Below are 12,361 nucleotides of genomic sequence, written 5' to 3'. Positions count from 1 at the left end.
GTGCGCGTATATACCGTACATATGCCTACATGTGGACCGTATATACGTGACTCTTTTACCGCTGACAACTTGAATTTAACGCCAGTTAATACCAGATTCGACGATTTTTTTTTCTACGCAAAAGGTAATAATTTTCGAACGCTATGCATCCACGTGTAAAAATTTTTCTTTCCTGTACTTTTGTCTACATCGTGCTGACCCAGATTCCTGATTATTTATTAAACGTAAAACACGGCCGTGTGCCAAGTCATATAATTTAGAGCGAGAAAGCAATTAGAGAGATAAATTTGCTGATTAATTTCCACAGCAGAGCTAAGCGCCTGACCTAATACCCGAAGCTTAAGTAATAAATACAACAGGGCGCGTATAATGCATGTAAGTTTAAAGGTGTGCGATCGTTTTCTCTCTCTCTCTCTCTCTCTCTCTCTCTCTCTCTCTCTCTCTGTATCACTCGCTCTCGTTATTTTTTTTTCTTCTCCCTTTCTGTATATAATATATCGTTCCTTCTTCCGCTCGACGGTCCATGAAGGTGCGTGAATGCAGCGTGCTCAAACAAGAGATTACCAACCTAGAGGTCTAATCGTTACAAGCTTTACATCGCGCCTATCAAAAGCTGCACATCACGTTGTTACCGAACACGCGCGAAGACACACGAGGCTAAATATAAATCGTGAAGATTTTAGAAGAGAGAAAAAAACATAAGGAATTTTTTTAGAAATTTAAAAGATAAAAACAAAATATGGTACAAGAATAAGAAAAACTCATGCAACAGCTGCAGCACCTACCAAATACTTATTATGGAAAGTTGCAGGTATAAGCTGATAATCCAAAGTAGATCTACAATCAAAGTTTCGTAATTCGACCGAATTCAGAATTTTTTTTTGAATTTTTTTCCTCTCCTGATGTAATTCGATCACAATCAAATAATGAGTATAAAAAGTGAGATAAGGAAGAAACAAGACCACTTGACTATAGTTAATTGCAATTAATTGATTACGGAACTTTTATCTCGAGTCATGCTATTCCCAACGATTAGGTTGCACGCACGTGGATACAGTATCGATAATTAAGTATATAAAACTCTTCGTCTTCTCACGCGGAGTTAATTTATTCGATATAATTGCGGTATAGGTGCACCGCGCGGATTCAATTAGGCGTTAACTAGGTGTTTCACACCTGGTATAATAATCATTTGGCTTATATTATCATTAAATGCGTGCCTGAGTGTTTGTGCGTGGGTCTGTTTGTGTCGGGTGATATATAACCGGAACAAACTCCAACTACGGTACATTATATACGCTGATACCGCTGCAGCGTAGAAACTGAGATCGGCTTGGCTACGGGGCTCAAGTCGTAACACTAACTTGATCGAAGATAAATGCCGGTTTAATTGTAAGTGTACGTTACGTTACCGGTATATATTTATTAGTTACTAGCGCGAGAGTTACTGCAGGAATTTGATCTCAATTGCGATGCGTTTTATTTTTTTATTTTCAGAAATTGCCTTGCCATAGCGAAATCAATTGCAAGTTGATAAATTTGTGTAAACTTTTTCCGTAGAAGGTGAAACGAATATGTTTGAGAAACAATTTCGAATAGTTTCGAGAAGTTTTATCTTTATGGTTCCATTATAATATTATCGTCTAATTGTTTCCTTCCGTCAAATAAGATTGCAAATAGCTTAGAAAAATATTTTAATTGGTTGCGATGAGAGAAAAAAAAGGGTAACTTATCGCAAGCCTTGTTGAATAATCAAATCATACAAGATTTCTCCGTGTGTAAAATAACTTCCGTGTTTTGGTGATATCTTTTTTTTCTCTCTCTTCTTAGTCTCGTACTCTCGTTAAATACGATCAATTCCATGCATAACGTAATAAAAGAGGTCAAAGTTGACCTTAAACAGTTTACTAATGAACAAAAAAGTTGTACATAACGTCGCAGCCTTGATAAGAAATCAAAATCAGAGAAGATATATCGCACATTGAAGCCTGGCGCAATGAAATAAGCCCTGCTCTGAATTTTATGACAAAGTGTAAATCTATTCACGATTTCTTTTTCCCATTTCCTCAGATAAAGCTTTTACCCCATTTTTCCCTGAATCGTGATAGACGATGAACATTCTTATATTTTATATTGACGCAGATATTTATAAAACACTTTCGGTGAATAAATATTTCTGTACAGCGAAATGGCGTTTCAAATAGAATTTCTCGTAATTTCCGTCTTGTCGTGTAGCCGGTGAATTGTTATCCCGCGCATAAGTTTAACTCGGCGAGGTCGTTAGGCGCGAGAATCGCGTGCCTGCAGAGCGGTACGGTGACTAGAAAAAAGAAAGATTCTCAAACGCCTTCGTATCTCACGTTGGACAGCGTCGATTGTCGACGATGATAATCCGATATAGGAATTCGCGACTTCTGCTATCCCGGGGCAATAAACTTCCGCCACACCAGAAAGCTCCGGTTACTTAAGGCGCGCCCCGAGTATCGAAGTCGATTTTACTTAAACAACAAAAATTTTCCCTTGACGGGAAACACGAGATTATCGACCTAAGTTTCTAATGGGACTGCGCGATTACCCGATTCGTCGTAGACATCGATTAATTGTTTTGGTCAATAATTGATTGACCGTTTTCATAATATAATATAATTTCCGGTGATAGTTTATTTTTATCAACCGATCAATCGGACGTTTCAATAATTTTGTTTTCGATTAATCGCTTCTTCGATGAACCAATTATTCGACCCTTTTAATTATTCTTTCGTTTCGTTCCGATTAATCGGTTAATCAACTGCTTCAAATAATCGCATTTCGATTCATCGATAAATCGAATCTCTCAAACCGCTCAATCCACTCTCTCAATCAATAACTTTTTCGATTCATCGATTAATCCGTCTTTTGACCTAATAGTTTTTCGATTAATCGTTCAACCTATCCCCCGACCTGACCTGTTTCCGATTGGTCGATGTCTATCGTAAGGAGAAGCTGAAAAACGGTATACCGCAAAAATCTAGAGAGAATGAGGCCCCCTTTCCGAACAATTGTAAATCCGTTGCGTGTATTCACTTACCCAGACAGCCCTCCGCGTTGAGTCCGTAATGATCGAAATCGCAGCGGTCGCAGAGTTGGCCGGCAACACCTTGGAGACATTGACACTGACCGGTAACAGCATCGCATTCGATTCTGGCCGCTCCCTCTCCGCAATTGCACTCGACGCAGCCAGCGGTAACGTTTCCAAAGCCCTCGATGCACCTCGAGCAAGTTCTCCCGATGAACAAAGGCTTGCAGAGACACTGCCCGTCGTTGGAGTCGCAGTGAAGGGACAAACTTCCCAAGGGATCACAGTCGCAGGCTTGAAAACAAGAAGGGGATAAGATATTGCATTTTCGAAAATGTGGATAAAGAAACTGACATAAAGATTTGACATCAAGTTAATTGTTATCGAGTTAATTTTAATTTTTTAAATCAATTGTAAGTAAATTCTCACCCTTGCAATTCGGCTCCAACGGATCTCCGTAGTGCATTTTTTTGCATCTGTCGCATTTCCACCCTTCCGTATTTCCGCGGCATTCCAGACACCTTCCTGTCTCTTGATCGCACACGCCTCCGTTGCAGGAACATGGCTCGCAGATTTTTCCTGGGATTGTTGGCGATCCAAAGTATCCGACGTCGCAGCTGTATTGGAACAATTAAACAACGTGGAGAGTGACAAATCTGATTTAATTTACTCCTTTCCATCCTTATTTAAATGTCAAACTTTTTCTTTGGTGGTAAAACGGTGTTGAAAATAAATTTAATTTCCATATATACGATATATTTACCAGAAATACGACGAACCAATGGAAAAAAACTACGAATCAGCACATAGAAAATAAAAATGGCACATTTTTTTCTATTATTTCACATTATAATATAACGATCAAAGAATAATTTCCTTCAAACTTCAGATCAAATAATAAATCAGTTTCATTCAATGGTGCATCGCGATTGATTTTTATTTTATTTACCTTTCGCAGTGATCGCCGGTGTATCCCTTTGGGCACTGAGTGCAAACGTATCCGCCGTTCGGATTGTCCGGGTCTTCAAGTTGGCAACTGGGGCTAAAGTTATTTGACTCGACGCCAAGAGGGCACGAGCACTTCTTGCAATCGTCAGACGTTCCTTGGCTAGGATCACCGTAGTATCCTGCTGCACAACGGTCACACTTTGGACCCACTGTATTGTGTTCACAGACCTGAGGAACGATCGTATGAATCAGAATTTTCAAACCCTCACGATAACGATCGATAAAACATATTTAAATTCCTTTCGACAAATAGTAATGTTGAATACAGATGTTTAGCTCGTGATGAAATTAGCAGATCTCATTGAGTATTTACAATTTTTTTTGCTATCTGATACAGTTTCTATATGATTTTGAATTTAAAAACTGGTAATTCTTATTTGTTGTTTTTATGTTTTTATGTCTCAGAGTGAAATTAGATCGGTAGGAATAATTATCAAACGTACTGATATGAAAAATTTTTATTATTGTCAAAAATTAAAAGTCCATTTCAACTGTCTATTACAATTTCAAGTTAGCAACGGTAGGAGGACGTGGAAAACGCGATCTATATTATTCTCAGCGATCAATTGCCGTCTTGCGTGAATTGACCGGCCTTCGGTAAGGTAGACTCTTGGAAAGTCAGCTGGGAAGTTACCGACTGACGTTGTGATTTGCAACAAGTGAAAAGGGTTTGCCTTAAACAATACACGAAAAAATCACCGAATCTACTTTTTACTTTTGCAAAAACCATGATGGTGTTGTTATAGTTATGTAGTAAAAATAAATTCAATGATATTTCATGTGAAACTTGGAAGGTAACTCGAGGTTCGAATTCAAAACGGTTCGTCTGCCGGAACGGGTAAATCAGGTTTATTCCTTTTCCGTTTCTTTCTGTTTCACTTGGTGCAACTCATTTTGTCGGGTAACTTTTAGAACATGAGTAATTTAATGAGACTTCTTGAAAGTGAAAAAAAAAAAACGCAAAATTGGGATAACAATGAAATTATGAACAATAATAAATAATCGAACGAATAAAAGTATAGATCAAATCATGAACTTTGCCAGTTTTAAAATTCTCTAATTCACTAAGAAATCGCTACCGACAATTTTGTTGGTATTACACTACCAAGAAATCAACTACCTGCTATTTGCTTCGTTCGTTAACGAAATAAAACTTGAAAAGGAATTAGAAAATATGCAAGAAAAAAAGAAAATGCAGAAAAAAATATATGCCTCAATTGTTGAAAACGTTTTTTCATGACTTTCGTCAACCTTTCGAAACGAAAATATTTAAAAAAACAAAAGTGAACGGGCAATAAATATATAGATGAATAAATGAGCAAAGAAACAACAACAATAACGAATCACTCACCCCACATTCACCCATGCGAAGATCGCAGGTGGCGGCGTGACCGTTGCAATCGCACTTGACGCACTTTTCAGATCGATCCCGATGATCGGAAGCGTTGGCAGGTTCGCTTACGTAGCCCCAAGCGCACCTTTCGCAGGATAATCCTGCATACCCTGCAGGACAATTGCACATTTCGACAAGAGTGCTGCCCTCGTTATCAGCCGAAGAATCGCTGAGTTCCGCAGTTGTGAGTATCACCTCGGAAAGTCTGCAGTGGGCGAATTCGTCCAAGAACAAAGGCATGTGCGTATGATGAGAAACGGAGAAGATTCGGGGGTGTTAGGGAGGCCAGGATGTAGAACAATACCCACCGTCCCTCGATTTGCTCCGTGTGATATCGCGCCCTTATCATAACTCGCTCAAGGTCCGCCAATACTCGAAGCATCTGAGACCTTGTCACCGGATCACCGCGATATTCGGTCTTCCTTAATCTGTGGGGTATGTTGTTGCGAACTTCTTCCTTGACGTGGTACCAACCCCGTTCGCCAAGAGGCACCGATATCATCGCATCCTGACCCGAGTACCGCTCTTCTCCGTAAGCAATTTGCATTCCGTTACCACCCTGATGTCCAATTGCGGGATAGGAAGAAATTATTGGAAAAGGAACACGTGATAGACGTATCGTTCGTTCTTTCTTCTTATAGCATGAAAGACAAGAAGGATGAAAATTTTTTCTCCCATACTTACGATCAGGATAACATCCGGCTCGATAGTCGGTTTGCCGCTGCTATCACCGCGCATCACGATCCAGGTAACAGTGAAGGTGATATTGCTGCCGTAAGACGTGAGTCTATTACCTCCATACACCTTCGGCGCCAACCAGTAAGGAGTGTAATCTAGACTCGAGGGATCAAAGACCAGAGAACCGCTTTCCGGCTCTATTTCCGGGAAAACAACACGCGATGCGTTCATGTCGCTGACCAGCCAACCCTCGCGTGTTGACAGCTATAATTGTCAAGGTGATAGTCAGAACTGATTCGCACATGGTAAAATACAAAAAAAGATTATGATCTCCACCGCGAAATTGATCAGGCTTCGATTCCGATATTCACGAGTATGATATTCATTCCCCGATGAAGATCATGAGGGCTGAAGTTCAACATCAAATGACGAAACAAAAAAATACATGTATAATATACATATATCTATATACATATATATATAATTCACCATGCCGAATGTCAATCTTGCGTCAGAGCATTCTCGAGTGAGGCCGGAGCAAACGCATGGAAGACAACCGTCCTCGTTTTCACGCGTCAGAGCGAAGTACCCGGGTTTGCAAAAACTGCAAAATTCCCTAGCGACGTTCGCCTTGCATAGGCAATCGCCCTCGCAATCGTGGGATGGAAGAACGCCGCGTGAGTCGCAAGGGCAAGGCATGCAGTCCGGAAATTGACGGTACCCAGCGGCACACTGGTCACACTTGTACCCCGAGTATCCAGGCTTGCACTCGCAGGCACCTGCTACCTGATAAGCAGACCATAAGAGTTTTCGGTCAGTAATAAAATTATAACATCCAGAGAAACTTTATTTGTTACAGTAGCTAGAAGAATTCAGTAAAACAGGTATCGTTAAAAAAACTGTTTGATCATTGTTGGAATTACGGAAAACGAGGCACGAGTAACCATTTTGCGCTATCGTCGATCCTTTTTTGGTTATTGCAACGCAAAATCAATTTGTTCAGTTTACTCTACTTTTTTAGTTCAACAAGGCTTTAACGTCAATTTATTGTTGCACAAGCATTAAAATTTTCCCAACAGTTACAAGAAAATATAGTAACAATGATTATAATGGAAAGAATAATAACGGATACTAGACTTTCTGGTAACGGCAACAAAACTAATTTTCATTTTCTACCTAGAATTATATTTTTCGATTGTGGTAAAAAATAAAAATAGTTAAGGACTGAGCGGTAACCGGAACTAAAAATTTCTCTAGGTGAAGGTACCTTGCCGATGCGCGTGAAGGAGTCGTCGGGTGTGCAGAATCCTGTGCTTCCGCGGAGGTCGCAAGTGCATGGAAGGCAGGGCTCAGAGGCGTTGGGGAGGACTCCGTTGGGTCTGTAGTAGCCGACTTGACACTTCTCGCAGTTTATTCCTGTCGTGTGTTCCTGATGAGAGTGATAGAGAGAGAGAGAAAGAGGGAAAAGAAAGTGTTTCGTGTAACTAGGGGAACTCGGGGCAACGCGATGTCCTCTCTGTTGTTATTGCATTATAATTAAACAGGCGTATTGCCACGGCGTTGAGTCATCTCTTTGCGGTGAGTGTACGGTTGCCAAAATATTAATCCATCGCCGTACTTCTAATTGCAGAGCAATCTTCATTATTTCGAGGTTCTGCGTTTGTAACTTTTACTGTACGCAGCACCGAAAGCGGAAATTTACGGGGTGTGCGCTATAAGATGATTTTACGGATGGAAGCGCAGTTGAGAAATAGGGAAAAAATTGCTTCAAAAATTTACAAGACAATGTTATTTGCACCGTTTATATAGGAAACGCGAATAAAACAGCGTCTCTACTGTGAGACAGGAATAATCAGGAGCTAATTAAATAGCACAAGCTAAAAAGTCGACGATTTGGGGAAAAGTTTTATAACTGAAACGTTTCAAATAATAAAACTTTGGTGCGTTTCGTACTATTCTTCAGTTTTTGAGCTCATTGTCAGTTTGCTCGCTGAGCGGATGCCCACAAACTGTGAGAAAAACTTCTCAAACTACATCTGAGGATCTGAATGGTGAGCAAAATAAACCCAAAAACATTAGAACCAGCTGAAAAACACCACAGTTTAATTATATCGGACATTAATTCTAGTCGTAAAACCTTTTCTCGAATCGTTCATCATTTTTAGTTTCCGTTATTCAAATTTTCGCCGATTTATTTATGTAACGCATATCGAAAATTTTCCCCACGACTTTTCTCTTTTCATAATTTTGGAGTCCGATTTGTCAGTAATCAAAACGCAACCATAGCTCCGCCAGAGGTTCGTATTGCCCCGGCTTCCCCTGCTTGCAACGATTTCTCAATTTGACAGTTAAAAACTACCGGCAGACATCGGTGCTACGTAGTTGAAGAAGGGATAATTACCGTGCAGTTTAGGCATACGCCTCCGCCCCGGTACTTGTCACGGATATCGAGAGAGGACCTTTGATTAGCTACTTCTGGATCGTACATACAGGCCGTCGCGTGACCGTGGCAATTGCATTTCTCACAGTGAAACCCTCTTCCACTTGTACCCGGCCTCCAAGGTACTTGGTTATAAATCGGGCAGCATTTGTTGCATCGTTCGCCGCACGTGTGACGTTCACATTCGCATTCCTGGCGCTGAAAACCGATCACAAGTTCACGGTCAAATTTTCGTTTGTAGATACTCTGAAAGCCAGTCTTTCAGAATTCGACGAGGTAAACTATTATATACAAGATGCTGGTGCTCGAGCTGTAAATTCACGCTACATAATTACAGTTCCACCTCACCCGAAGCAAAACTTCTCCAAGTGTCGTATGTTTTATATTTTCAGCAGTTGATTTTTCAGTTTTTGAAATTTCGTATATGGAACCTTCTAAAGTATCAAATATTTTCGTTTCGTTTAGTTTCCGGACTATATGCATGTACCGTGAAGTAACCGTTCAGTTATAAAGTTGATATTATAGAATTCTGATTGCGTTATAGCGTGAACCACGTTCTTCAAAGTTCGTTTCAACGTATAGGATTTGTTTAAATTTCTCTGACGCTGTTGTACAGTTTAGAATGACGTATCCTAAAACTGCAGCCATTAAAGCAAGCCTGGATTGGAAGGTCCCCGGCATCTGCGTGTGGCTTTTGTGGTCGAAGAAACGTTAAACTCTATAAGCAAACCGCCAAGAACAGTACAAGAAAAATTTACATCCTCTCATAATAAATCGGAACGTTCTAAGAATAATTTTTATTTCCACCATCGTCTTATGCCGAATATCGCAGCTTGCATTGTGGTTACGGATATTTGGCTGCTACCAATGGGCGCAGTTTCGGTATTGCACTCGATGCCACAAATGGCCACTCAGCACGACAGACAAGGGTTATGTTGCCGGTAAATTTTACAGTAACCACAAATCTTCGTCTTAAAAAAATATGTTCGAAGGAAATCAAGATTTTCTCGTTCTACTAACGGTTTTGGAATTTCAATCAAATAAATGCTTGTATACATGATTCTTCATTCATCGATTTGTACTCAAAGTTTTTAACCAAATTCGTTGTTTACGAGGATCGGATAATTTGTGTAGAAATAGTCCAACCAACAATTGCTTGCGATGCACTTGGAGCATGCTTCGAAAAATCTTATCGTGAAGACCAGATAAGAAAAAAAAAACAGTTGAATAAAAATAATAGAGGGGACGAAGTCTCGAATTCCCCAACGTAATTCAGTCGTTTATACAACGTCTCGTCTGCGGTCTGAAGTTTGCGGTTAGAGGGTTAATACCGATCACCGTGGTTCGATTCTACAGCGGAGATGATTATTCTCCTCGAGATTTTCATATAATGCGCGTCGTTATACCTTATACGTACATCGAACGTAATATATGACGAAGATTTCGCACGATATGTGTATCGGAAAATAAAATTATGCAGAGGCGTGCATAAATATTCACGTTGAATCGAATTCCGCGCAGCGGCATCAGCGATCGTTTCTAAGCGCTTTTTAGACCGAAGATCGGCTCTTGAGCTTCGGGCGCAAAAGGCGATGATCCACGAAGATACGCTCCGGATTATAATCGACTTTTGGCGACGCGACCGGTAATTGAACGATTTTTTGGCCGTACAATGGGTTTGGAGATCATCGACTCTTCTTTTCGGCCCTCTTTTGAATCGAATAATATATCCTCCTAAGAGCATAGGGCGCATTTCGATCTCACCTCGGCACAGAGGAGTGTCAACGAGCATCTCAAACATCTCGATATTATGGCTCAATCACAACGAATGAGTGACAATTTAATTTAAGGTGACAAACTCTGACGAATGGAGAAAATAGAATCAGGACTCATCGATTCGATCAAATTGTTGTCACTTTTTTTAACTGTTTGATGTTTTTCACCATAAATCACTTCTTTTTTTTGAAATTCTATTCAATAGAGGGAATAAATTTTTTCAAGAAATGAAATAGGAATGAAAAATTTACACATTTTCTTAAATCTGAAATTGTCAATTCACGCAGCTGTAATAAAGTCAAGATTTTTATACCGTAAATTGAACTGTAAATTGGCACTAGAATTACATATTTATACCATAACCGATATTGTCGAATTGTTTTTAAATTTACATGTAAACTTTGGGCTGTTCTCCATTGAGGCAATTGGAGTTTCTTTCAATCCAATCCGAAACACAAACTTTTACCATTGATCATAAACAAGGATCAAAGAATTGCTCATTTAATCGAGTATCAAGTCCTTGCATTAAGATTTTTCCATCGAAATAAAAATTCCATCGCTATTTATTTTCTTCGTGAGTATTATCAAAGAACGCGATTCGTTTGGTTTTCGCAAAGCGGCGCAGCTGCGAATCGCAAGCCGACACGAAGCGAAACGTACTGCAGAGGAATCGGCCAAAGAACTGGTAGGAATTAGACCGATTCGGTTGGGACCACTTTAGTGTCTTATTCGGTCTGCGTACCCGCATATAAGGGGCGGAACGGTGTCATCGAAAAATGCGATGCTAACTAATTGCTTTATTATACGTTTTACTTGAGCAGAAACGGCGAATACATCTCGCATCCACCAAAATTTATGACGGTGGTTTCTCGAAATCTCAGGAAAAGAAATTCAGACTTTTAAGTTTGTACTCAATTTTTGTGAGCGTACATAACATTCGAATCTGGTTATAACTTATACCAAATTTAGCGGTACGGTAAACAACATGGTAAATTTTATTACTTTCTATGCATTTCATGCTTGATGGTAAAATAAAATTTCAAATCATCGATACAAATGTTATAAATCATTTCCAACTCACCCTATGATGTACGCTGTAGCGACATTGAGAAGCGTGACCAGAACAAAGACAGTGTCCACCGATGTTGATCTCCTTGATAGAATAAAAGCCCCTCCGTTTATCGACGATTGTTTCGCCCATTGGCCTCAATCCCTGAAATCTTAGCCGGACGAACCGAGCTTGCGTGAACTCTTCGAGCTCTGAACTGTGGTTCAGAGCGCCAGGCCGACCGTTTATGAGATACGTGTGAATCTGAGAATTTGCAAGAAAACACACAGGATTGATGAAATCATATATGAATACGCTGCAGGGAGAGTAGATGAAAAATTTGGATCCTTGATATTCTTTTCTCGTAGAGTCAAGCCTGAGCAGTCTGACTTGATACGCAACGTTCAAAAATTTTCTGAATCATAATTGCGCAAATTTTAAAAGTGTAAAAAATTGAATTTGACGTGTTTCAATAATTCGACAAAAATGCACAAGACGTGAAAGCAACTTTGGAACATTATTCGCGATTAACACTGACGATTTTAAACGAGGAATTTTGAAAATTTCTTATATAACAGGATTCAATTGTAGATATCTTTGCAAATGAAAAAGAATCACCTCGGCCAGTTCTATCAATTTCGCAAATTAGAAAAGGCTTGTCCGTATCAATCTTGAGCCAACACGCGAAGTATACATGCGTAATAATCGCTCGCGAACATCGATGAGCGTTGATACCCATATAAGTTGACGGATGCGTATACCTGTACATAGGTATATATACGTATACATATATGCATAAACCGCACCGCATATACACGTATGTACGCGTAAGTTCGTCCCGCGGTGTTGAGAGTTAATTTTTTTGTACACGGGTACAAAATCTTAGCGAGTATCTTAACTGGCTTCAAGTTCAGGGCATATACCTGACTAGGGAGAGTGCAGCCAATGGGAATGGCCAACGGC

The 12,361-nt window shown here is 39.9% G+C and overlaps 1 protein-coding gene across 1 annotated transcript in view; it reads right to left on the bottom strand.

The window, feature by feature from the left end:
• LOC124298687 (laminin subunit alpha-1-like) overlaps nt 1–12,361 on the bottom strand; it is a 155,252-nt gene that overhangs the window by 34,946 nt on the left and 107,945 nt on the right. Inside the window, exons 8-17 of the mRNA XM_046751042.1 lie at nt 11,432–11,662; nt 8,536–8,772; nt 7,402–7,563; nt 6,624–6,920; nt 6,141–6,398; nt 5,765–6,015; nt 5,415–5,661; nt 4,005–4,231; nt 3,485–3,672; nt 3,068–3,349 (exon numbers count right to left, since the gene is read on the bottom strand). Coding sequence (XP_046606998.1) covers nt 3,068–3,349; nt 3,485–3,672; nt 4,005–4,231; nt 5,415–5,661; nt 5,765–6,015; nt 6,141–6,398; nt 6,624–6,920; nt 7,402–7,563; nt 8,536–8,772; nt 11,432–11,662 — 2,380 coding nt within the window. The remainder of the gene's footprint in view (nt 1–3,067; nt 3,350–3,484; nt 3,673–4,004; nt 4,232–5,414; nt 5,662–5,764; nt 6,016–6,140; nt 6,399–6,623; nt 6,921–7,401; nt 7,564–8,535; nt 8,773–11,431; nt 11,663–12,361) is intronic.

The sequence above is a fragment of the Neodiprion virginianus genome, chromosome 2 (assembly GCF_021901495.1).
Source record: "Neodiprion virginianus isolate iyNeoVirg1 chromosome 2, iyNeoVirg1.1, whole genome shotgun sequence".
Classification (NCBI taxonomy): Eukaryota; Metazoa; Arthropoda; class Insecta; order Hymenoptera; family Diprionidae; genus Neodiprion; species Neodiprion virginianus.
This window is presented reverse-complemented; position numbering and strand designations above follow the sequence as displayed.